Source organism: Xyrauchen texanus, chromosome 30 (genome assembly GCF_025860055.1).
Source record: "Xyrauchen texanus isolate HMW12.3.18 chromosome 30, RBS_HiC_50CHRs, whole genome shotgun sequence".
NCBI lineage: Eukaryota > Metazoa > Chordata > Actinopteri > Cypriniformes > Catostomidae > Xyrauchen > Xyrauchen texanus.
The window spans coordinates 20,696,260-20,723,174 of NC_068305.1; the positions used below are offsets into that span (position 1 = coordinate 20,696,260).

Below are 26,915 nucleotides of genomic sequence, written 5' to 3' on the forward strand. Positions count from 1 at the left end.
ACTGATGTCTCTCCTTTTTGAAGCCAGTGAGATCTGCTGCTTTTCATGCCTGTAAAGATTGATTGTAGCACGAGCCACTAGCATTCGAGTGCACGTTGTGAAGGAGCATGTCATTGGTTCAACCCGTTGAACAAATATGCACCATCACTGAAACAGTCGGTCATAAAAAAAAAAGAAACATTTATCTACTGAATCTCATCTGGCTAAGCGGAAACGTGATCGTGGTCGAGCGAAAACTAGAGTGAACATCGGCAGGGCATTAGTTCGGCTTTGGGGATGAAAACTGACCCTGAATTGGCGTTCTTCTTTTTGGAACGCATGACTGTAAAGCATGTGAAATATAGTGCCATAAGAATTTATCTGTGTAATTTTAGCTAAACTACAATAACACATGAAATGAATGCTAGACAATGTTCAAGATAATGCAAAAAGCTCCATTTATTAGTGTAATGTAACTTGGTTATACAGAAAATATATACAATCTATTATTATAAAACAATAATGCATCAATATATCAAAATGACAGTTGTGATGGAATCCCATCAATACTGAATTGTGTCAACATATTTATAATGTACAGTCTGTTTTATGAACAGCTACTGTCATCATCCTCCAAATTGATCTAACAGCTATTGATAAAGCTGGCTAGCTAGCTAATGCTGACATTGGCTATCGTATAAATCCAGTCAATGTATCATGCAAAGAAAAGTGATTACTTCAAACTACAGTCTCGCATAGCCAGACCTATATCCACACTTTGTTTTAGGAGAGTCAAATATAATATACAGTCTCAAAGTTTGTAGTAAACAATCATAACTGTGTAAATTTAATGATGCTACCTCATCTGCCAGCATGATGCAGGTGGATCACGTTCAGTCTCTTTGTACCTTATGTCATTGTTTTTGCTCATGCTCGCTCGCTCACATCCCTATGGAATGTGTGTACGAGCACAAGCAACAGGTAGCTGGCTGCAGTTCACTTAACAGCCAGGTGTTATTAATAACAAGGGTTTCTGAATCTTATATACTGCACCTTTAAGGCCAGCATTTGACAAAATATAGGAAAATAAGACCTGCCATTTGTGGTGAAAATGGTTATGGTGTTTAAACTCTATTTTAAAAGTGTATTCATACATTTGTAGACATGAAATTCCATCTTTTCCGTCTTCCTTTGTCGTGCTTTTAAAGACTGGCTTTACCGTGAGCCAGTAGCTTTCGAGAGTGGGCTGTGAAGTGGCATTTCATTGGTTGGACACAATGAACGATACACCCCTCACTGAACTAATTGGTCATTTCGTTCATGTTGTTTATGAACTGAATGTACTGGTAAACACATTTGCAACCGTATAATTAGGATAAGGTTAATTAGACTTGTTCTGGTCGAGAATGACTGCATTCGGTTCAATGCAATTACTTAAAAGACGGACATTTGGCGCCATCTGCAGGCGCAAAGGCATAATGTTGATATGGTCAGTGTACGAATCAATGAACGAATCTGATCTAATCTTTTTGGTGAACAGAATCAAAAGAATTGAGTCACTGAAATTAATCAAAATCACCATTACTTCTATCCAGGATGTTGGTTTGTAGAGCACTTGTCAATCATTCTTAGTGATAAGTATGGCTTATGCATCTACTCATTTGTTGGTTGACTAGTCATCCACCAAAGTACTCGACTAGTCGGCGGGTCAATTTTTACATTTGTAAACAACTCACAATACAGTGGTCTTTGTTGTTTCTTGCAAGTCCATGTTGTGTTAATGGAGAATGTGTTTAATTTACATCTACATAGCAAGCAATTTGTAATTCAAAGTCAACCATTTCTGCTTTATCGCACTGCCATCTTCTCAGTAGCTAGATTATTACTGAAGCTAGTGCAGAAGAAAAAGACACACAAGGAAAGTTTTATTTTTTTTAATTTTTTTTTTTAATGACGCAAGTCCACTTTAGTTGATTGCTAACCAGATGTGATGCTGCTTTCTTGGTCATCTGCAGCAGCTTAATAGTGCCAGCTGAGAGGCTGGCCAACAATGCGTTGCAGTAGTCCAGTCTTGAAATTACCACAACTTGAATTAGAGCCACGCAGCATATTCAGACAGGAAAAGTCTGATTTTCCTGATGTTGCAAAGACCTGCAAGACTGTGCAGTTAATGAGATGTGGGTGGTGAATTTCAGCTGGTCATCAAACACCACTCCCAGATTCTGGGCTATCCTAGCTGGCTTTAGTGTAAATGAACTAAGACGAATAGTGAAGTTGTGGTCAAAATACGGGTTGGCTGGGATCACTAGGAGTTCTGTCTTGGCAAGTTTGAGCTGAAGGTGGATTCCTTCATCCAGGCCGAAATCATAGAGAGCAAAGAAAATGTGTGCAGGCAGCTTAGATGATGAGGGTGAGCTGGCATTGTCATGTCATGTCCCACCCGCTTATAGTTCCTGTCAGCTTTTGGGTAACACTTGATTAGTTCCAGGGTCATTTCTATTGAAATACTCCAAATGAACACAAACCATCTCTGATGTCTGCAGCGCCATTGCAGTTCTCTAATAACATACTTTGTGAACAATTTATCTTCACTTTTGTGTAATTTCAAATAGATTTTGTGTTTTGGTTGACAGTTGACAGTATACTGTTTAAAGCTAATGTCACACAGCATTGGAATGTATACAATGGAATGTAATTTTTTTTCCTCCTATATTTATACCTAGCAGCACAACTGAAGTCATGTAAATCATAACCAGTCAACATAGAACTGACACATTGACCATTGACATTGGCAGTTTTAAGAAGGCAGCAGTACCTTCAAATAGCGCACCTAACGTGCAGCGCACAAGACTCGACTCGCAATTGATTTCAATACGTGAGAGAAACGATGTGATCCTCTAATGATCATAAGTATGCACAGCACACACACATTTTGGGTGAAATAGTTGGTTTTGTGTCATATTAAACTGTTTATTCATACTTTTCAGTATTGAATGGATTATAAGTATATTCTTAATCAACATTTCTCTCGCTTCATCCGCCAGCTTTGATTTATTTTCCCGCCAAGCTCATCACAGTGCATTCTGGGATCGCCTACCCGGGGAAGGATACATGTGATTCTACCTTAGAATTTGGCCAAAACAAGATATCTTAGGAGGCAGTATAATTAAGATTACCTTTTGGAACAGCTGTCGAGTCGAGAGCATGTCTATTATGTCTTAAAATGCTGCCTCTAAAGGACGATCATTAGGTTTTGGAACAGATCCTTTATCTCTATCTCTCTCTCTCTTTCTCTCTTTCTCTCTTTCTCTCTCTCTCTCTCTCTCTCTCTCTCTCTCTCTCTCTCTCACACACACACACACACACACACATACACATACACACTGCTTCTAAAGCCATTTCTACTCTCATAGCACATATTTATGCATTGGCCATGATTGTCTAAATAGAGTTATATAATGCTCTGTTAAAGATTAGAGCTGGAAGAATGTTGCATGACAAAGTGGAAGTTAGAGTCAGCATCCGTATTAGTGTCAGTATGGGAATGTGTAGCATTTTTCTGTCATTTAAATAGTTTCCTGAGCCAGGCTTAGATGTCTTGTGTTTTCCTTTGGATCTTGATAAGGGGAATAGTGACCAAAAGCTAACTTTTTACTGCATAATTAAAACATTTAATTATGTCTTAACCTCCTGTAATATTTAATTCCCATGACTATGCTTTTCAACAGCTTGTGAACTATATAAACTTTTAAGGATTCTTGACCTTTGTCACTAGCAAAAAAGTACATTGCAGGTCTGGACTTTGTTGAATATTCTTGAAAACTAAACGCTTTCTGTTGCATTATAAAAAATTCCTCTGTTTGTTTTGAGCAACCCCTGACACAATAACATTGATTCAACCAATGGCGTGACTGTATAAACTTCAATATTAAGGATTCTTGACTTCTGTCACTAACTAAAACGTATCATGCTTTTTTTGGACATTTGCCATGATACACTACCAGGTATTGTTTGTAGTAACTTGGAGCACCTTGTACAATAAGTACTATGGTGCATGAAAATGGTTATCATTCAGTACCATGGTATATATCAAAGTACCCTGGTATTGCCATCTTATACATAACTGTACCATAGTACTTTTTTAGGTGTGTTGTACTTCTTCATATTAATGCATTTAAAACCATTGAATCATGTAATCATTTAGTAATATTGCATTAGACTTGTAATAATGTAATATAATATTGTATACCCCTCAAACAGTGTCCACCTCAATATACTGCCATTCACTCTGCTAACCACTGTGTCTTACTCTGTCTTTTACTTTCCAACAGTGCTTTGTTTGAATTTCACCAGAGTTCTGCCCAGGTCTGAGCTAGAATTCCATTGCGGATTAACATTATACAGAAAAGGTCTCTTTTAATACCCGGGTCAAGAAGACAATACATAACAATGCATGAATGCACAGACACACACACACACACATATGTCTGCACTTTATCACCTTTGCTAAAATAGAATTTGAGTTTGATTACTGGATCAAGCACGGCTATTAATAGTAACAAAGACTGCATTTCTCTGAAAGAGGCAGGAGACTGAACGCTTATGTGACTCTTTGAGGGGAGGGGGGGGGGGGGTATAAGGGAGTATTGAAGAAAGGAAGGAAGTTTATTGAGGTGTCTAAATTCCACGAGGAACGGCTGCCCGGAAATTTGGAACCATCTTTAGGAGTTGTCAGGGAGATGGCTCTGTTTAGTCCCATCTAATAAACTTTATTGGGAGTCGAAGATTGTTTTTAAATTAATGTCTGTGGGGGGTTCTTTTGTTCAGTCAGTCTCTTTCCTCCAGTGCAGATTACTGGGTTTGTGATTCACCATTTTACTATTTGAATAGACAGCTCATTGCATTCAATAAACAGTCAAATTAAATCAAAGATTGTTCACATTGAATCTTTGGCATATGGCATTTTGCACTATGCAGTTAATAAATTAAAGGAATATTCAAACAAATAATACAAAATAAAAATTAGGTTACAGGTGAGGCTCTTTCAATGAAAGTGAATGTGGCCAATTTTTTAAGGGTTTAAAGCCAAAAAAATTAAGCTTTTAATTATATAAAAGCACCTACATTAATTCTGCTTAAAACTTGTGTAATATTTGAGCTGTAAAGTTTAAATTGTCCTTTACCAGGATTACAGGTTTTCGCGTCATGGCAGCAAAGTTGTAAAATTGTATATCAATTTACAAAGAAAAGGTTAGTAAGTGATTTGATCACACTTAAAGCATGTTAACACACATATTGTTTACGTCTTGTGGCTGAACTTTTGAAACAGTGAGTATTTTATCTTCTAAGGATTGGCACCCATTCACTTCCATTGTAAGTGCCTCACTGTAACCTCGATTTTTTCTTTTTTGTTTTTCTTTTTTTAAAAGGAGGAAGTCCAAATCAAATTTAGTGGTAATCAACATTATTACACAAATGTTGTCGATTGAGCTTAACTTGTATTGAACCCAGAATATTCCTTTGACATGCAGTACCATGAAATAGATATTTGCAGTCAAAGTGTGCTACATCAAAATACAGTAGCTGTTTGATCCATTTGTTTGGACATACTTGACCAAAAACTCATGGTCACATAATTAAGATTTCATGTAATTTCCCAATTCTGTTAGTTCATAGTTTTGATGACTTTTCAAAATATAAATGCACTTGTTAAATATATGCACAATTCTAGAATGTTACTTACAGTTAGTAACATTATTTTGGCAAATGTTTGTAACATTATTTTACATCTTGTGTGTGTGTGAGTGCAAATATGTAAAAACTATGTTGGCACATTCAGCGGACAAAAAGTCGTGAATTGTGGTTTAATAAAACCAGCAGCACTAATGCAGTCAATACATTATTCTGAAAGACTGATGCTGTTTTACTCTATTGACGCATACAGGGCTAACTGATGTCTCCCACTGGCTTTGTTACAGGCTGACTGCAGCATTTGTGTTTGTGAGTGTGCATGAGAGCCACAACTAATTTCACTTTATCCGATTTATCAGCATACACAATTAAGGAGGATACATTACACATACATCTTGGTGTATGACGTGTATTCGCAAGAGTGAGTTCTGTGCTAGTGACACCTTTGTGACTCTCTCATTAGATCTCATTAGGAGTGTACTAGTGCATATTTTGCACACTGATTCATTTAACAGTAGGTGTTTGTTTTAATCACATGCACCTCTTGTTCTGTGCTGTGTTTGGTATCTTTATAATCATTTGCCTCATCTCTGTTCTTGTTGTGTACTCTGTTATTTGGTTAAAGCAGGCAAGCATGCACAAGAAGATTTAGGCTATTTGTTTGTGTTTATGAAGTAAATCTGTTCTCCTGTTGGTATAGTTCAATACACAAACAGAGGCTATCGCACATACACATACGCACATCTTTATATCAAAGGCACGGCTTGCGTGAGAGGAGAATGTGGGGGATATGCACGTGTGCGTGTGTGTGTGTGTTCCGTGTCTGTTCTCACACCAGCACCTGGCTGTGTCACAGAATTTGTTGTTGTGATCACCATTACCATATAAACCACAGCCAACACCCACGCCACTGTTTCTTTTGGCACATGGTCAAACAACCGTTTGTGGATAAATGTAAACACACACATGCATACCCAGTGTCTGCTGCTGATTACTCAGCAGCTGAGTTGTAAAATGCAACTGTAGATGCAAGAGATGAATTGTGATGAGATACTTCTATATATTTACTGTATGCATTATTCCACATTTTTGTTATATTTTTTCAGTTGTGTTTCATATTTTTTCATAGTTTGGGTTAGTGCTGGGAAGCCTGATTCATTTTAGTAAATCAATTAATTCTGTTGGTTTATTTCCATGAACGTACTTATGTGTCAAAGAATGCAGAGGCAGGACCCAAATGCAGAGTTGAAAAATAAAAGGGAATTTATTTAATAACAACAAGGGCAAAACACAAACCAAAACTCCCACAAGGGGGAAAAACAAATATAAACTACCCTGAAAATGAAAGGGTAATCCAGGCTGGGGCAGAGGGAAACAGGACCGACCAGAACGAAACAGGAACCAGGTGGGGGAAACAGGACTGACTGACAGGACCAACATGAGAGGAACAGACACACCGGAAACTAGATGAACTGGCACTGGACAGCAAACACAAAGAGACTAATATAGGGAGAGAAATCAAACTGATTAACAGGGGACAGGTGAGGCAAATTAACTAATAATAAGCAAACAAGGATGCGGGGTATGGAGGAAGACAGAGAGACACGCAGCGATACAGAAACAAAACAAAGCCATGTGCTCTCACAAGACAACAAAACACCCGAATGGCATGAGCGCACATCGCCAAGCCAGTAAGGCAATATACACCCATGCCAACCGACTTAAAAGACGAGAGAATGCATAGCAATGCCAAACAAAGCAACGGCACACATTCTCACACTAAACGAAACCTGATCGAGGCAAATGTCATACGATTCACACAACAGATGACAAAAACAAGACAGAAAACCTGTGCGAGAGTTCGACCACACACACACACCCAACACCTTAGATCGAAGTGACCAAACCTCAGCACAACATGAAGACAACTCGCGACCCGGGTGCACAGCGTGACACGAGGCACACCCATGTTCGCGAGAGACAGACAAACTATCGACGTGTGTGCATGCTGCCAAGATGACATAAGCGCGATGCACCCACATCAATAACAGACAGACATGGAGCACGAGTGTCTGGATCCCGACACAGACCGAAACCGAACCAGACAGGAAGTCAGGATCCAGACACACCGTGCTCCCGACATGAAACAGGACAGACCGTAGAACGCACAGCAGGGAATATAACCGAAATCTTGCACTCACAAGACAGACACGAGACGATGATGCCATGGTCCTGTCAGACAAAATTTCAGATTGACAGAGTGACGGGACCGTGACACATATGGATGCTTTGCAGATTGCTTCAAGCAAAACATTACTTACTGCTCATCATGCCATACCAAGTAGGGCGCAACGAAGGACCTCCACTCCTGTCTGCTTTGGGCCAGCCTCTGAATGGTTCCCCAGGTGTAACGCATTGCCTTAAGATAGCTGTCAACTGTTCTACACCATGTGTTCTTTGGTCTTTCTCTCTTATGCTTCCCTTCTGGTGTCCAGTGAAGGGCTGGTGATGTCCCCATGGTCTTTTCTGATGGCATGCCCAATCCATCTCCATTGTCGTCTTGTGATGATACTGTCCACGTCTTACTGTAGGGGAAGTGACCTAATTAAGCCCACACAAATCTACGTTTTACATGTTTTCTTATAGAAATTTGAACAGCCTTCCACTAAAATTAGTATTATATTAAAGATTAATCTCTCATCTAAGCACTCATGTTATGTTTTGTCATAAACTGACAAAATTGAATTAATTTATTTGAAGGGGACATATGACTTTTTACATAATGTAATATAAGTCTCAGGTGTCCCCAGAATGTGTCTGTCTAGTTTCATCTCAAAATACCTCGTAGGTCGTTTATTTTACCATGCCTTTATACCCCTGTTTTGTAGCCCTGTTCTAAATGGGCTGTTTTAGTGTCTGTAGCTTTAAATGCAAAGGAGCTGGAAATGGGGTGTGCTTTTCCTGCTGGTCCCATGGATACCCTGACGACAACAATGCAGAACTTGAACAGTTAAAAAATTATAAATAACACAGAGAACACACTAAGTCAGTCATCGCTACTGTATTTTGCATAACAAAGGTCGAGTTATGATGTGAAAAACAGCTATAGTTTTCGAAAATAATAATTGTTACATAATTGTTTTTGAAATGATGACCGGTTTTATTTCACGGAAAATCTTCATTGCATGAGCACTCAAGCGGGACTTTGTAGGATGCAAATCAGTTTATATTGTAACCAAAACAGAGCTACAGCTTCATTGTTATGGAATAAGGTATTAGGGACTAGTTGCTACAATGCACAAAACACAATTATTTTCACAACAAGTGTTTTTCACGCAACATGCAAACAATCAAATTCAGAAAGCCAAATTGCAAACATTAAAAAAAGTATAAAGTGCGAAACTTGTAAGTGAAAAATGACTTGCAAATCTGAAGTTGGGTCACAGAGAGTTTGTATCGATCCATCCTTGATCCTTAGCTTTGAAGCAAATCCAGCCTTGTGTTGACCATTGTTGATGAACGCACAAGCGGCTCTATGGAGATAAGTAAGGCGGACTGTGTGATGCTCGCTCAGGTTTTAATGAGGGCGGATCTAAGCTACTCGGGTGGATCTCTTCGCCAGCTGTGGGCGGTGCCTCTCCCCTTTTGATGTCATAAGGGGCTGCAAGCCTTAAAGGCTCATTTGGAGACACTGTTTTTTTATTGATGGGAAAAGAAAAGAAATGAGGGGATGGTCTTTTACTATAGTTTGTGGCTGTCTACACACACTGGGGGCACATAATTATGTAAAAAAAAAAAAAAAAAAAAAGTGGATTTTGCATAATATGTCCCCTTTAACAGCAAACACGAAAAGTCTGGAGTGGGCTTCTATGTCAGGACTCCGGTTTCATTCCTATTTTTATGTGCCTCTTCCTCAGTCCTTATTTCCCTTTTGTTTTTGTTTTCTGTTCCCTCGTGGTGATCGCTATCTCCCAGCTGATTGCACTCCATAATCAGTGTGATCACTCACACCTGTTTCTTCCCTCCCTCTGATTTTCTCCCCTATTTATTCTTCTTCTGTCTGACACACTCTAACAGATTGTCTAGTGCTGTTGCCTTGTCAACTCTAGCCTCTTTATTTTGTCAAGTCAAGTCAAGTCAAGTCATGTTGAGTTTGTTTAGTCTCGTTAATGCCAACTCTTTGTCCAGTTCTTCTACTTTCCATTCCTGTGACATCCAGGAACCCTCTCTGCCCAGAATGCATCCTCCTGCCTGCTCTCCCGGCTCTGAGTTTGCCCAAACAGTTTTGTCTTGGTTTGTCTTGGTTACTTCATTGGACTATCCCTAGATTTTGTTGTTGATTTTCCCTGTTTTTTGACTTTCATTAAATAGTCATTCAGTCAGCTATGCATTTGGGTCTTCTGTTATATATCGCCTGACATTATAAGAAACATGTGTACCATTTAAGCCCACATGTGTTCTAAATAATCCCACTATCCTTTTAAAAATGTAAATGCTTCACATTTTACTAAATAAACACCTATATTTTGATATTTCTTTTTTATATTTAGACCTCAAGTCTAGTCTTAAGATGATTATTTATATCTTCAGCTTTAGTGTGTCAATAGGAAATATAACAGACATTCATTTTGCAAAAAGAATAGAATAGAAGAACAGGGAACCCTGCAACATTTGCCATGGCTCCCACAGAGAACATTGCATCAGTCTGAATATTTACTGTGCCTTTCGATCTTCTGGGGGGGAAAAAAAACAAATATTCACATCTGAATCTGCCTGCATCCCTCTATCCTTATCTTCCACTGAGCTGTCAAAAGCAACAGAGCAATAGAGACTAGAGGAGAGACTCAAGAGGCTCAATAGCATGGCATTTGGTTAAGAAAACAAGCAAACCAAAACAAACCGCTAGCAGGCTATTTATGAAACAAGTTTATATTTGGGCTGACAGTGAGTAGTGTCATAACACTCAGATAATGCCCTGAGAGAAAGAGAGGGTAGAGACAGACAAGAGGAGAAGCTGAGTCATGCACTCATCCCCTTTTATTTGAGAGGTGTTTTGATATCTTGCTTAAATCAGGATTTCTAGAGCCATCTAACAGAGATCGAAAAATCTCTTCTTTGTCTCTCATGTACCAGGAATAACAGCTTTTGCTGCTTAAAAAGCGCAAATTCAAAAGTGTGGATGGGCTCCCTGCTCTCAGACAGAATTAACCTGCTTATCCTTATAAATATTTATACCAAATGCAGATTATAGCATTATACAAACACACACATATAAACAGAGGGCTGTTTGTGTTGGGTTTTACCCGATAGGTATTTGTGGAGTGAGTTATATAACTCCAAACACACACAATCTCACACACATACACACATACACAGACATAGAGACTTCTCAAAGGGCACAAAGAGTTCTTAGAGCATAATTTTCCTTTGGCACATTAGAATGCTCATCCATCCACACAACAAAAGAATGCAAGAGCCATATATGTCCTGCTGCACTGAACACATTTACAGTAAACATACCGCATGGCTTAAGTGAGTGTATGCAGTGACCCGCCGAGAAGCCTACAGCTTTAGAAGCCTAAATTAATAGTTAGTCCTAGTCCCACATTGTGCTAAGAGGCATTGCATAACTGCTGAGCATGCATTTGGGTGTTTCTTGAACTATAGGCACTTTTGGGCATGTGAAATTTTAGAAAATAAACTTCCTTAAAACAGCCTTTTCATGCCATCACTGGTTCGTTTAATTTGTCTACTAACAATGTCCAACAGTACACATGCATCACAGAAGAATTACGTCTTTTTTATCTCCCCCCCACCCCCCCACCCACCCTGAATCATCAACACATTTTGTTTTGTGTACAAGGTGCCAAGTGCTCAGAGACATGGCCAAGTTCAAGAAGGCTTACACGACCGTCACTGAATATATTCACAAGTTGAAGCGTCAAGATTGGGCAAAGAAATACATGAAGACAGGTATTTCAAGATTCGAGAAGGCCATAATCTTTATGCAGGACAATGCTCCATCACATGCATCCAAGTACTCCACTCCTTGGCTAGCCAGTAACGGCCTCAAAGATACCCAAATAATGACTTGGCCCCCTTCCTCACCTGACTTAAATCCTACTGAGAACTTGTGGGCCCTTCTCAAATGTGAGATTTACAGTGAGGGAAGACAATACACCTCAATGTACAGCATTTGGGAGGCTGTGGTTGCTGCCTCAGTGAAAGTTGATCATGAACAGATCAAGAAACTGACAGACCCTATAGATGGAAGGCTCATGGCAGTTATTGAAAAGAAGAGTGGCTATATTGGTCACTGAATAATTTTGAAAGGCCAAAAATGTTATTTAATTGTCATTTTGTGTTACTTAATTGTTGCACCTAGTCCAAAAATTTAGAATAAACAATTGATTTGGGAGAAATAATTTGTTTTTTTTACTCTTATTTTATGTTATAATAGTTTTTAAAATGTCATAATTAATATTTGTAATTATTCTGAATTTTATATGTGATCAAATGTATCAAAGACCTTCAGAAATCAAAAAGTAAAATGTTTAGATCTGTTAGTTAATTTTAGCAAAAATCAACTGCTTGTCTGAATAGTACAGAAATGCTCATTGATATAAATAGCAAAAAGATTAATAATGGAGTATGGGTCCATGAAGAGGTCAAGTCATACTTATAACTGAGTTGCTCATGGAATGCAAGGAAATGTGGTGATGATGAATTGGGATTTTTGGGACTCTTTTTTTTTTTTTTTCGCATCATTTTCTACCAATGACAAGAGTATCATGGTGACCTGTAGCACATTATGTTCTCTGTTTCAAATTAGCACACAAATTCTCTGAAATTCTTTCCTAGATCAAAAATCCTAAGGCTTTTTATCATTTACTTTTACCAAGCACTCCATTTAATGCATTCAGCATTATAGGTGAGAACATTAGCTGTTATTAGCATTGGTACATGTTGGTCCCTTGTCTAAATCTTCCATCACAGAGCTGATGGATCACTCATAGGGTCTTTCCCATCCTGTTTTCTTACATAAGTCTGTTGCTCCAGCTGTTCACGCGGCTGTGGCCAGGACTGCAGGTTTGGCAGGGCCAAAGGTCTCTGACTGGCAGAACTGAATGTCTTATTTCTCATGTGCAAGTTTTGAGGGATGGGTGGCTGTCTCATTACCAAGCATTCCACAGCAGGCACAGGATGGTGTGCCAGCCTCACCCGCCCATATTGCTGATGGTAACAGCACGCTGACGTTCCATCCTCTATTTGTCTTCTTTGAGTCGCTCTTTGCTTTCAGCACCATTACTCCTACTGGAATGAAAACAAACTTTGTTTATGTCGAACCACTTTGTCCACATTTTCTCCTTTTTAATGAATGCTTGACTTTCTTTTTCTCCCTTTCCTGCATTGGTCTTATTTCCCAAATTCTGAGTTCAGGGAGTGCAGAATTATGGCGAGGAGATTAGGGAGGTCTGAACTCAAATTTAAAAAAAAATTGAGTCTCCGCAAAGATAGTAAAAACTATTAAAAGTGCATATGTTTTTTTAAATAATGTTTCAGTAATCATAGAAATCAGATTACAAGTGAGTCAAAGTTTTCACTTGGCAATAAATAGATGCTTGCAAACTGAAATTGCTAATTTGAGGCGGTAACCATAGCAACCGCACTCGTAAAACAGATGAGTTAGATGCAGCACAACTCATTTAACAGAACGCAGGTGTCTCGAGACACGCTGTTAAATGTTTTTTTTTTTAAATAAGGTACTCCTGCACAAGATGCTCAAAAACAGCTGGACGTGGTGCAACGGTCAAAGACATTGGCATATTTACATAGAAAAACAGTGAATAAAGAGCACAAATTGATTGAAAACGCATACAGTGTGAATGTCCCTTAAGACTGTACATTGACAAAACTGTCATTTACATGGCGCAAATATACCACAAATTTTTTTCCGTTGTATTTAAAAAGTTTCTACGTTTGGCTAACTACTGAAAAGACAATATGAATTGCACAAGAACCTGAACAGATTGCACCCCTAAAAAATTACCTGTAGACATTTTATTTAGGTTTTTAAGGTTAAGGTTTGACCCCCTGAAAGTCATTGTATTATTCCCACACTGAGTGGGTTCACATTAAATTTTTATTAGTTCAGGAGCTGTTCCCTTCCAGTGAAAAGAGCTTTTGTCCTCTGATTCCCCTTCACCAACATAATTCAATCTAATGTGCAGCCCATGCTACCTCCTACTAACACACACACACACACAACATAGACTGTCTCTGTTTCTGTGCATGTGAAAATGTCTTGTGTGCATCTCCTCATGAGTTCTCATTACTGAAACAGTTTCTTGGCAGTTGGATGTGAGAAACAGAAAGAAACCAGACAAAATCTAAACTCTCGATCTAAATCTTTAGATAACGTTTGCCTGACTAAATATATATAACGCCTATTCTTGGCTCATAAAAATGTATCAGTCTGGAACCACAGTTAACGATGTGCCAGAACTAAGCTTTACTGTGTGAAGGAGTTGCCACTGCCAAGTCTTAAAACTGCCATAATATTGTTCCTGGTTCTACCCATCTTCAACACCAACACCAAGTACAGTATTTGGATCAGGTTTGAATTTAGATCTTAGAATGCTAGAACAGGGATTTTCAAACTGGGTTTCGGGGACCCCAAGGGGGCCTAACAGGGCCTGCAAATAGCTTTCAATTGAATTAGAAATATGTTTATATTTGTAACACTAATCTAGTAATAGTGGGCACTAGACAAAAAAAGATATATTGTCAGTTTGATATTTTTTATTTGATATATTTGAGGGTAATGTTGTATATTGGCCTATACCAAGTAAATAATAAATAATATAATCTGCACCAAATGTTTTATATATACAGGTGTGTGTATATATATATATATATTTGTTAGTTTGATAGAAAGTAAATATTTTCCAGATGTAATTGCACCATTTGTTTAGGCTTCAGTAGAGTGGCAATATAAAGCCAAGTATTTTATTTTGCAAACAATACATTTTTATAATATCACTCTTACTTTTTTCTCACACATTATCAATTGGTCTTTATACATGAAAATATATAGCTGATTTTATTTCTCAGGAAGGGGGGCCCTGCAATAGTACCATCATATTTTGGAGCCCTTGGCATTAAATGTTTTAGAAGTGCTTTGCTAGATTTGACCACCAGTCTGAGACTGGTTCTGTGTGTTGCCTTTCAAGAAACTGATTGGCAAACCTTACATTGCTTTGTGGGGACCAATCTCCATGAGGAAAGTGATTTAACAAACAAAAAAATAGTAAAATAAAATAAAATGCAAAAATGTTTGTGTGAAGGTTATATTTAGGGGACAGAAAATATAATTAGCTCTGTATAAAAACAATAGAAATCAATGTAAATTCCCCACCATTATAAAAACGAACGTCTTCGTATTTTTGCTTGCATATAAAGTAATAACATGGACTTTGGTAATCATTGTATATTTAAATCATGCAATTTATGACATTGTGTATATCTCCTCAATGAACATAAATGTTTTATGTGTCATCAGAAAGAAAGAGTGGTTATTATATTTGCACTATTGTAGTGTGCAGACACTAACTCCCTCCTCTATATCTGTGTGTGTGTAGGAGTCTCTGGTCTTGAGGAACTGACAATGGAGCGAGCCCACTCTGCTCTGGAGAGTGTATTTGAGACGCTGAGGGGAATCGGCCATGCCCGAGACCACCTAAAGCAGTTCAGCTCTGTGTACACTGCAAGTGATGGAGTACACCAGGTCAGTGACCCCCTTGTGGCAAATATATATAAAATACAATTTACACTTCTCAAACACGCAAAGGCAGAGATTGAGCATTTAGCTGACCTCCCTATAACTTAAACACAGAAGTGAAATTTCACATAACCAGGTCCATGTAACTGATAGCTTCCTTGTCTTAATTCTTTAAGTTTTAAACCTTAGAAATACTTGTTGTTTCCAGGGTTCAAAAATAAACACTTGGCAAGATCCAGATGTGAGTAAAAATGGACCTGGGCTAGGAAATCAATCTGTAGTTGCTCATCGGTTGTCTGGTAACTTTATTTGGAACATATTGTATGATTATAGTTGAATAGTAAGTGACATGAGCGATTCAAATCATAGACATACAGTCTACTAAAGAAAACATGTCACGACTCACATGTCTGCTAAAAACTTTTATATCAGTGGAACATTTACCATTAGAGGTTTTTCCAGGATGCCTGGTAAGTTTTTCATGTAGCAACACATATGTGGAAAACTTCTCGGTTTTATTCACCAAAATAAAAATATGAGGAATAAAATCACAATGTGACTTCACGTTTTTATGACAAGTGAAGTTTCACTGAGTTGTTTGTCATGCATATGCAAGGAAAAAAGCTACTGTAAATAATTCTATTGTCAATAATAAATAATGCAAAATACAGTTTTGTGGTTGATAAGAAATATTTGTGGTCTGTAAATGATGTTAATTCATCCACCAGGTGTGAGAGGTGAGGCTAAACATTTTGGACCCTGCTTGTATCTGAACAACACTGAGCAAATGATTCATACAGATATTATACACATTTCTTCATATATGGCTTTACTTTCTGGATGGTTCTTGGCCAGAATAAGCTGCAATGATGACCAGACTTTATTCCCCAAGCTGGTTATGTGAGACTATATGACTAACAGTCTGCACTTTTTTGCCTTATAATTTAGTAGGGATCATGTTAGAACATTTTGTTCTAGTGTTTTTCATCAAAACTATTTTTTTTTTTTTTTTGTTTTTGTAATCTTGTTTTTGCCCTGGAAGAAATTGTTGTCAGAATTTGTTTGTCAAAGTATTTGTCAAACACTATTGTGCTAGAATAAAAACTCGGAAAAACACTGTTGGGAAGAAAAGCCATTTGGCAGCTGTTTGCCTTTAGATATTTAACCCTTACAAAGGCTTTGAACCGCACTAAGTAATACACATTTTAAACTGGCAGTGGAAAATGCTATGTTGACTTTGGAAATAAGTTTAATGAATGAGGAATGGACAAAATGTAAGTGCTGGAGGAATATAAAAGCGTTTTGGCACACTTCAAATCTGTGTGTGTGTGTGTGTGTGTGTATATGCATGTCTTTGGTTTCCCTTAATGACATCACTTATGATGCAAGATTGAATTCCAAAAATAAAATAAAATAAGGGATAGTTCACCCAAAAATGAAAATTCTTTCATTATTTACAAGTCCGAAATGTACATACACCTTCGTCAGATACATTTAAACTCAGTTTTTCACAATTCCTAACATTTAATCGTAGAAAACATTTCCTGTCTTAGGTCAGTTAGGATCACTACTTTATTTTAAGAATATGAAATGTCAGTAGTAGAGTAGAGAGAATGATATATTTAATCTTTTATTCCTTACATCACATTCCTTGTGGGTCAAAAGTTTACATACACTTTGTTAGTATTTGATAACATTGCTTTTAAATTGTTTAACTTGGTTCAAACGTTTTGGGTAGCCTTCCACAAGCTTCTCCTTGCTCGCACACTCTTTTTCAGTTCTGATCAGATTGAGGCTTTGTGATGGCTACTCCAATATCTTGACTTTGTTGTTCTTAAGCTATTTTGCCACAACTTTGGAGGTATGCTTGGGGTCACTGTCCATTTGGAAGACCCATTTGCAACCAAGCTTTAACTTCCTGGCTGATGTCTTGAGATTTTGCTTCAATATAAACACATAATTTTCCTTCCACATGATGCCATCTATTTAGTGAAGTGCACCAGTCCTTCCTGCAGACAAGCACCCCCACAACATGATTCTGCCACCCCCATGCTTCATGCCCAAACTTCGCCCTTTTTCCTCCAAACATAACAATCGTCATTATGGCCAAACAGTTAAACTTTTGTTTCATTAGACCAGAGAAAATGTATTTGTCCCCATGTGCACATGCAAACTGTAGTCTGGCTTTTCTATGGTGGTTTTGGAGCAGTGGCTCTTTTCTTGCTGAGCAGCCTTTTCAGGTTATGTTGATATAGGACTTGTTTTACTGTGGATATAGATACTTGTATACCTGTTTCCTCCAGCATCTTCACAAGGTCCTTTGCTGTTGTTCTGGGATTGATTTGCACTTTTCGCACCAAACTACATTAATCTCTAAGAGACAGAATATGCCTCTTCTTCCTGAGCGGTATGATGGCTGCATGGTCCCATGGTGTTTATACTTGCGTACAATTGTTTGTACAGATGAACGTGATACCTTCAGGCATTTAGAAATTGCTCCCAAGGATGAACCAGACTTTTTAAATATTTTTCTGAGGTCTAGGCTGATTTCTTTTGATTTTCTCATGATGTCAAGCAAAGAGGCACTGAGTTTGAAAGTATGCCATCCACAGGTAAACCTCAAATTGTCTCCAATTAGCCAATTTGCCTATCAGAAGCTAATTGAATTAAGGCTTGGCATAATTTTCGGGTATTTTCCAAGCTGCTTAAATGCAAAGTTAACTTAGTCTATGTAAACTTTTGACCCACTGGAATTTTGGTATAGTCAGTTAAAAATGTCTGTCTGTAAACAATTTTTGGAAAAATTACTTGTGTCATGCACAAAGCAGATGTTGCCTAAACTATATCTACTATATGAAATCTATGGAGTGTTTAAAAAAATTCTTTTTTTTTAATTGAAGTCCTTATTCCTTAATTATCTTGTTCTCTCCTGAAACACATTAAAAATGGCCATTGTGTTCTGTTACTACACAGAGCCAATGCCATGTGTTGTCAGTGAAGCCAACACACCATCTTTGAATCTGGGCAATAGGCTAAATGCAAACTTCAGAAGAGCTAAAGATTATCAGTGAATAACAATTTAAATATCAATCTGTTCCTCAAACAAAGCTTTCGGGTGGTTTCAGAAGACTTGAATATATCACACAAGTTATATGGACTACTGTTATTGTGTTTATTTGGTGTCTTGACACCATGGTCATTATGGACAATGGCTGTATGTATTTGCTCTGAAACAAGGCAATCTGAGAATAAAGGAGAAATAATAATCTGTTTGACACACATCAGTCATAAATAAATTAGAGTGTATATTTACTGAGACACAGACTTGACAGCTTTTCCACTGTCATACACAAAAGCACAGACATCAACACTGAAGCTCACACATCTAAATGTGTGTTTTTACATAAGTACAAACATAGCCCCTCTCTAGTGGTGGATGCTAAACAGATGAGTTAAATTGGATAGGTTTGGTACACTACGTGACTTTGGCAAAACACACAGTCCAAGAATGTTCCTTGCTAATATATTCTGTCATCATAACTCAGTTTATATGTAGTTTGTATCTCACGAGTGAGAGCTATTCACTGAGTCACTGTAGTCCAACAACATAGTTAACACACATACCCAGAACAAAGAACATTTTTAGATTTTCCTTCTTTTCTGTGACATAACCAGTGAGGACACAAGATAAACCTTTTACTATTCTGTCTACGAGCAGAGCAGCAGGACAGATTCTCTTGACAATCCACCTCTCTACCAGACACTAGTAAAGTCCATGCAAATATATGAGTCACCCATCTAAAGAGTAACATGAGTTTTCAATATTGTTTTTTTAGCCTACTAATTTGAAGAATATTTGATCTAAAACTGGGTTTATTTTAAAGCTGTTATATAAATGACTTTACATCATCAGTGGTCTATATTTATCTAAGCAATAGATTTATTTATTTATTTAGACACCTTTATGACAGAACTTGGTGAATGGAACATCTTGTCTGATCACATGCTGTTGGATTTATGATGCATCATGTACTTTATACGTATTTTTTAGAAAGGATTCGGTTATTTGATTCAGTAATCCCTGTTTTACGCAACCTAGTAATCTCCGTTTTTGCCAAATGACTTTTACATGCCACTTTCTGTATGTTTTGCTGCAGTTTCCTGGTGAAATTAACACTAGAGGCGCTATAACAATTTGACATCATATATCAGTTTCTGTGAGGACACGTATATTCCTACTAGGACTTATTTAACATACATCAATGAAAAACCATGGTATAAAGCAAAACACAGGCAGCTTCGTCAGGCCAAAGTGGATGCTTATAGAAGTGGGGATAAAATATTGTATAATCAGTCTAAAAACACACTGACAAAGGAGATTAGAATGAAGCTGCTCTGAAAAGCTGGCCTTTCATGTCCAATTTGCTTTTAAAACACAATTGGTTAGGTTTAAGTGTTGGTTAAGAACAAGGATGTCTGTTTTTTTCACGTCTCATTTATCTTTTAGGACACTATTGGTTAGGTTTAGGCTGAAGTTTTAGGTTGGGGAGTTACATTTCAGTCATTAAAATATCCATCTAAAATTCACCTCATCTGCTTACTACATCATTTCACTTGTTTTTGGCACCCCCCACTGGACATTTAACAAGGAAACTGCAGCCAAACGTTTATTAAAGTGCAACAGTGCCTGCTCACTTTTTCAGCCATCTGGGTTCTGGAAATATTTCTCCTATTTATTTTTTCCATAGGCTTTTCATAAAATCTGCCATAAACGATTTGTAAATCATGAACCAAAGCAACCAGCAACGAGGTGAATCATTAAACTACAAACTTTGTTTTGAGGCAAAAACATGTTTGAAAATTGGACATAAAGACAAAGGTACAAGATTGTGTACTTACCGTCTTTCACATAGGCACAAAGTAAAATTCCATGAAGTATTGCAAATGATGTAATTAAATAAAACATTTTAAAAAAACACTTTTTTAATTTTGTAAAATCGCTGTTTGTTTCATTGATTCAGCCTTAGATTATACTGTACGCAATGGATTTTCACTTCCTTGACTTGAAGAAATAAAAATATCTGGGCTTTAGTAGATATATTAAAGGCGTGTAGTGAAGATTACTGCATAATAATGCATGTTTTTTTTCTGTTTGATTATGGTTTATGTATTTAAATTAAGCTGCATCTCCCCCTCATCTTCATCAAGTTATACAGCTCAAGTGTTGACAAACACATCAGAGGCCTGTGATGTCACTGTCACTGTGATCTGGGAAGGTAAATCATTGTTTTGTGCTGGTGTTAATGCAATTAATTGAATTGTTTTGAGTTTGTAATAATTGGTGGTGTGGGTTCTCAAATGACTCATTAGATGGCCAAACATAGGCAATACATATTCAGTGTTATTGCAAATGTGGATGTTTTTCTATTCAGGTTGTTTGTCGTGACAGCATACGTGTGTGTGTGTGTTGAACAGAAGTTCCAGTGTTGTTGAATAGTGTGCTGTTTACCGAGTTGTTTTTTTCTGCCTGATGTGGGGGAGTTTAAAGGTCAAATGTGATTTTATTTATCATTTATATGCTCCTGTTATAAACAACCACGGCTTCCACCATCTGCCCTTATATGTACACATCCAAAGTGGGAGGGGCTAATAATGGGCCATCCATCACTCATTTATGTTCAGAATTGTGACTAACATTAGCAATTATCCCATTTAGAAAAGCCAGGGAGTAACGAAATACAAGTAATACGTATTTAAAATACAAAATATCAGTAACTGTATTCCACTACAGTTGCAATTTAAATAATTGGTAATTAGAATATAGTTACATTTAAAAAGTATTTTGATTACTGAAGAGATTACTTTGCATTTTATTGTTATTTGTTTCATTTAATTTAGTCCTTTCAGATGGAAAACATTTACACATATAAATGATGCGATCCAAAGTACATTTGAACAGCGGTGAAACACTTTCTTATGATGTGTTACATTCATATGAGCAGACAGAGATGTAAGTTTGAAGTAAGTTTGGAGCAAAAGAAATAGAAATAAACCTTGTGTAAATTGTCAGCTTTACTAAGCTAAAATACTATTTTATATGCACATGTTGCCAGACACGATCTTATTTTTTATCAAGAAAATTCACATTGGATCATAATTTCCTTTTTCTAGTAAGACCTTTGATATTAGGGCAAAAAACTTATTCTTGATCATAATTTTTTTTATTGTTTTCCTGTAAAAATATCTAAAAATACTTATACTTACAGATCAATTTGATTCATCTTGTTTTAGAAACAACACAGCATAAGATATTTAGTTTTTTCAGAGAATGTATTTTTAACATGTGTATTTTGTCTTACTGTACTGGCAGTTTTATAGTCAAAACAAGTGAAAAAATCTACCAGTGCTGAAGAAGTAATCCAAAGTATTTATAATACTTTACTGACCTTGAGTAATCTAACAGAATATGTTGCAAATTACATTTTACATCTTGTAATCTGTAGTGGAATACATTTCAAAAGTAACCCTTCCAACCCTGCACATAAACAATTGAAGAGATGGTAAATCTATTCCTCACAGCCTCATTTTTATTCCCAGTAAAACCAAAGAGATAAGATAAGAAGCATATTTTTTCTGCTCCTTTTTATACATTCTCACATACACCTGTATATACTCACACACAATCATACATACAAATTCACACACATCTGCTTAACATTTATCCACTCCCTCACACATACACACACAAATGAACACCCAAACAGTGGAAATAGTGCTATTTCTGTGCAGTGTGGATGGGAGTTATACAGTAGGGGCAGATTAGAGTGGCTCAGTGCTATATGTACATATTCAGTGAAATCATGAATCATCACATTACTGACTGTTCAGCTCTGCATGCCCCCACTGTTGTTGTTATCTGCCCACAGATAATAAGTGTCCTAAACAATCCTCACTTTTAAACCTGCCTTTGTCAGCCCCCACAATCACTCACTACATGGCAAACAGAACATTACAGGAAAAGTAATTAAAGTTAAGGCAGCTCAACCATTTTGCTTTTGTTCTTCATGTCATCTTGTAATGTTCTTCTCGTAAAATAAATTGTTTGGTAATGTTTGTTATTGGTTTCAATGAACAAAGAAACATAAGGCAAACCTGATTGGTGAGCATTAATCATTTACATCTTTGGTGTACCTCAAGGTCCAATACTGGGTCCTCTCTAGTTTTCATTCATTCATTTTAGGGGTTTTTTTGTAATCAAAATAATTATGTGATTTGTTGATTAAATAAATCACAATTAATCGCATAAATATCAATATTTTGTGTGACAGGCTCCCTAATAAATAACATTTTATATATGACAATAAATATAGTGATTCAAAGTGTTGAAATATATTTCATTATTGTGGTAGACAGTTGATTAGACTACAAAAAGTGGCTTTACAGTATCAAGTATTGTTTATATTATTTCCATATCATTGACTTCTTTTCAATATATTTTGGCATATTTCCCTAACCTCCCTATTGGCACAGTAATCCATTTTCAATTGAGTTTGTGAATCTCTCACAGGACGTGATCTGTCTGTGCAATTTAAAGTGTTTGTCTAGTGTATGTGGTATATATACACACATGCGTCATATGGATGCTCTTGGAGCATTTCACTCTGGTTGCATCTCGTGTCAGTCTCTCACTCCATAAACACACATTTTAGATGCTTTGTCGAGTTAAAATTAGATTGAAACTTTGAAAAAGTTGCTCTCGTTGGTTTGATGAGGTGCATTGCCTGTACAGCCCTAGTAGTTCCAAGGACAGCCTAATGTCATGTCCACAATAATAATAGTTTTCATATGAAAACTCATCTTTTTCTCTACGTTTTGGTCTTCCGTCCACACTGAGACTGTGTTTTTGTCAGCAAAACAGAGCTTTTTGAAACGCTTTCGCAAGTAGATACATTTGAAAATGCCACCTTCATGTTGTAGTGTGGACTGTGAAATATTTGTGGTTATGTGACGCAATCATGTGATCCATTCAACCAAAACAATCAAGATGGCGTCCCATGTTATTGCGTAGCTTTTGTGCCTGATATTCAGTTTGATAGCATTTTGAAAGATAAATGTTACTTTGTACAACATTCAAATTGTATTCGTTTAAAGGCAACAGGAAGTTTAGTCAGAACTGGTGTCTGGTGTTTGAGCACAAGGACAATTGCATTTCAGACCGTACAAGCAACTGCAATGTTTTGCATGCACAGTAAGGGGATTTAAGTGTTTTCATATGTTTCAGTGTGGACGAGCAGCTTTTGGAAGACACTTGAAAACGACAGTGTGGACAGAGAGTGCTTCGAAAACTAAAACGCTGTTGTCAAACGTATCTGGATAAATGTAGATGTAGCCTAAGCTGAGCCGACCCCCTGCTGACAACGAAACACAAAGTCAACAGTGCTTATTACATGATTAATTGTGTTAAAACAATAATCAAATAAATGCATTAAATAGGGGGGCAAGAGAATAATATTTCTTCAGTATTTTAAAAGTGTTTTCTTGTTTGTCACTTTAAATTATCCCTATATGCTCACAGTTTTTTCTTGTTTTACTCTTTTTCTTTTTTTTCATATTCTAAAATCCTTACAGCTGTAAAAATATACCGCTTCAGGTTCTCTTGAATAAGAGTCTTTCAGAACAGAAAGATTGTGCTTTTTTGCACACCAATAGGCCTATTGAAATCAACATACACTGTGGGGTACCTGGGGAGTGTTTGTGTGGGAGTTGGAAAATAATAATTTCTTCGCAGTATGTTTTACATAATTATTAAAACCTCAAAATATATCCAGGAATTCATTAACGCACATACAATAAGCTGTCATTTTCATATGCTTTGTATAGGCAACGTATCGCCCATTCCTTAAGCAGGTGCTTGAGGAGATCTTCGTCCCAGACAGGCGTGAATGTCCTGATATAGAGCACATGTCAGGTGGGCTCACTGACCTTCTCAAGACTGGCTTCAGCATGTTCATGAAGGTAACACACACTCAACCTCACACCTCCCAACATGCAATAATGCAAATATTACCTAACAAATACACTCAGCGCATTCAACACAGCAATCATTCCTATTTTTTCATCTCATCAGATAGGTCAGATCAACAGCTCAGCGTTACTATGAAAGCTACAAATGCATAGAGTGCACATGCTTTCTGAAAGCACATTTCAAATCTGTGATTCAAAATGTAATTGAAACCTGGAAATAAAATTATATTCAAAAATTTTAAACCAAAGATATTGACATGAAATATTTAAGATTCTGCACTATTTCTGAGTGAACGAAACTGAAACTGAGCATCAACATGTGTGCGAAAGCGTGCTGGTGTGTGTATGTATAAGTGTGTTCATGTGCCGTTTGTCTTTGAAAGTCCAGTGTTGCTCATATGTGTGCCTTTTCTGAAGGATATGTCCTGCTGTGGTTGTGTGGAAAGTCCACTGCTGACCCTGGCCTCCAACTGAGCTCTGAATTACCTAATAATATACACATAGACAGAGACAAAGTGAATGAGCATGAATGATAAAGAGACTGTAAAAAGGTTCAAAGGAAATTATGGATGTACTATAATTTCATTAGCTAATTCTTAGCACTCACTTTAATATCCCGAAGTTCAAAGAGCTTTGATTTCATTATGCTTCTCAATTTCTGTTCGGCCCAAAACTGTTTTCTGGCAGTTCATGTATATTTATTTGTTATTAACTGAGAATTTATGAACATACTCTCAAGCGAAATCATCAGGATTCGTACGACTTTTTAAAATTTGGCTAATTCTTATGATATCATGCAACTGCACTCGTTTGAATTCCTACGACTTTCACCACAGCCAGTGATACCGCTGGAAATCATTTCCATCTAATACGCAACAATTACTTGCTACTGTCAGACGCAACAGCTTCCTATGATGTTTACACACTCTACTGATTGGTTAAGTTTAGATAAGGTCTTTGGGCATAATATTAATAAACATGTCCTTAACGCCTCATGCGTGGAACTCACGCCTACTTCCGCTTTACACATCCGGGAATTTGCACGTGATAAAGACATGTGAGTTAATGCGAACAACATTGTGCGAGGCCATATGAAATATCCAACTCGTAAATTATGTATGACTTTTCATGAGATCGGGTTGGAATTTAGCTTTAAATTACCTATGTTACCTTCCGTACACTTGTAAGTACATTTCCCCCTGTAACAACCTGTGGTACTGCTCAAGGGCAAAATGGTAACTCATAAATTGCCCCTTGCGGGAATCAAACCTACAACATTCTAGTTACCAACCTAGAGCTTTTAAACTCTAGGGAACATAAACATCAAAAACTGCAGCTACAATAAAAGAGATTTTAGATTAGTTGTAATAGACTTGATATGTAAATCTTCCTTTTAAGACTTTAATACTCTTTCCTTGCAGGTCAATCGGCCCCACCCAAGTGATCACCCTCTGCTGTTTCTCTTCCTGGTGGGTGGTGTAACACCATCAGAACTCCGCCTCATTCGTGAAGTTGTCTCCACCCATAAATCAGGCACTCAGGTGGGAAGTCACACTGATCTTTTCTTATTATAAACACAAGCGTTATATAGCCTTAAGTATGAACCTCTCTTACCGTATAGTGGTAATTGACATTCATGTGAATCTAAGAAACATCATTAAATGAAAAATCAACAAGGATTTTTAACAATGATAATATCAGGCCAGAAACACAAAAGCCTACAATTTGTCATGAGCTATACCATTGAGTATGTGTTTTATACATTCTTTGTGTATATTTTTCTTTTATTCATTGGGGGGGACATTAATATATTCTATCTTTCTGTCTCTGCATTTATTTTTGCATAATTTACTCAGACAGGCTGTTGTGTGTTTGAGTGAGTGAGTGAGTGACAGTGAGAGAGAGAGAGAGAGAGAGAGAGAGAGTGAATAGAGAGGTAACTGGGGAGAGGCAGTACGAAAGGGTTTTGTTGATCAAAGTTTGATGTCATGAATAAATCAAAAATAATGAAAGCAGAGAAAAGACTCTCATAGAATAGAAAGCCCACACATAGCCTGTTCCAGAATAGAATACAAAGCATCTTCTTACCTCAGTCCATGCGTCAGCAGGTGCAATCCTATTCATCTTCAATACCTAGCTAAGAATATGCAAAAGATAAGCCTCTTAGAGTTTATTCTGACTTTTTCTAGACAAAAACTGCTTAATTAAACAGGAAAAGACTAGCTGACCGAGTAAGCAACCAGCTGACCAACCACAGTTGTTTCATTTTATGTGATGTTAACAGGCAGGTAAATCAAGAAATCTGAATTTCTTCCCATCCAAAAGTAGTAAGTCTAAGTACTTAATAAAATAAATACTAATTATTTCACAGACATGTCGCACCAGTCCAAAGTTTGGACACACCTATATTGTTCTTTGTTATTACTATTTTAGAATGGTC

General features: G+C 37.1%; 1 protein-coding gene across 1 annotated transcript in view; it reads left to right on the forward strand.

The window, feature by feature from the left end:
• The window catches only part of scfd2 (sec1 family domain containing 2), a 162,050-nt gene that overhangs the window by 133,549 nt on the left and 1,586 nt on the right, over window positions 1-26,915 (forward strand). Inside the window, exons 6-8 of the mRNA XM_052097906.1 lie at window positions 15,312-15,457; window positions 24,332-24,466; window positions 25,897-26,016. Of these exons, the coding sequence (XP_051953866.1) occupies window positions 15,312-15,457; window positions 24,332-24,466; window positions 25,897-26,016 (401 nt within the window). The remainder of the gene's footprint in view (window positions 1-15,311; window positions 15,458-24,331; window positions 24,467-25,896; window positions 26,017-26,915) is intronic.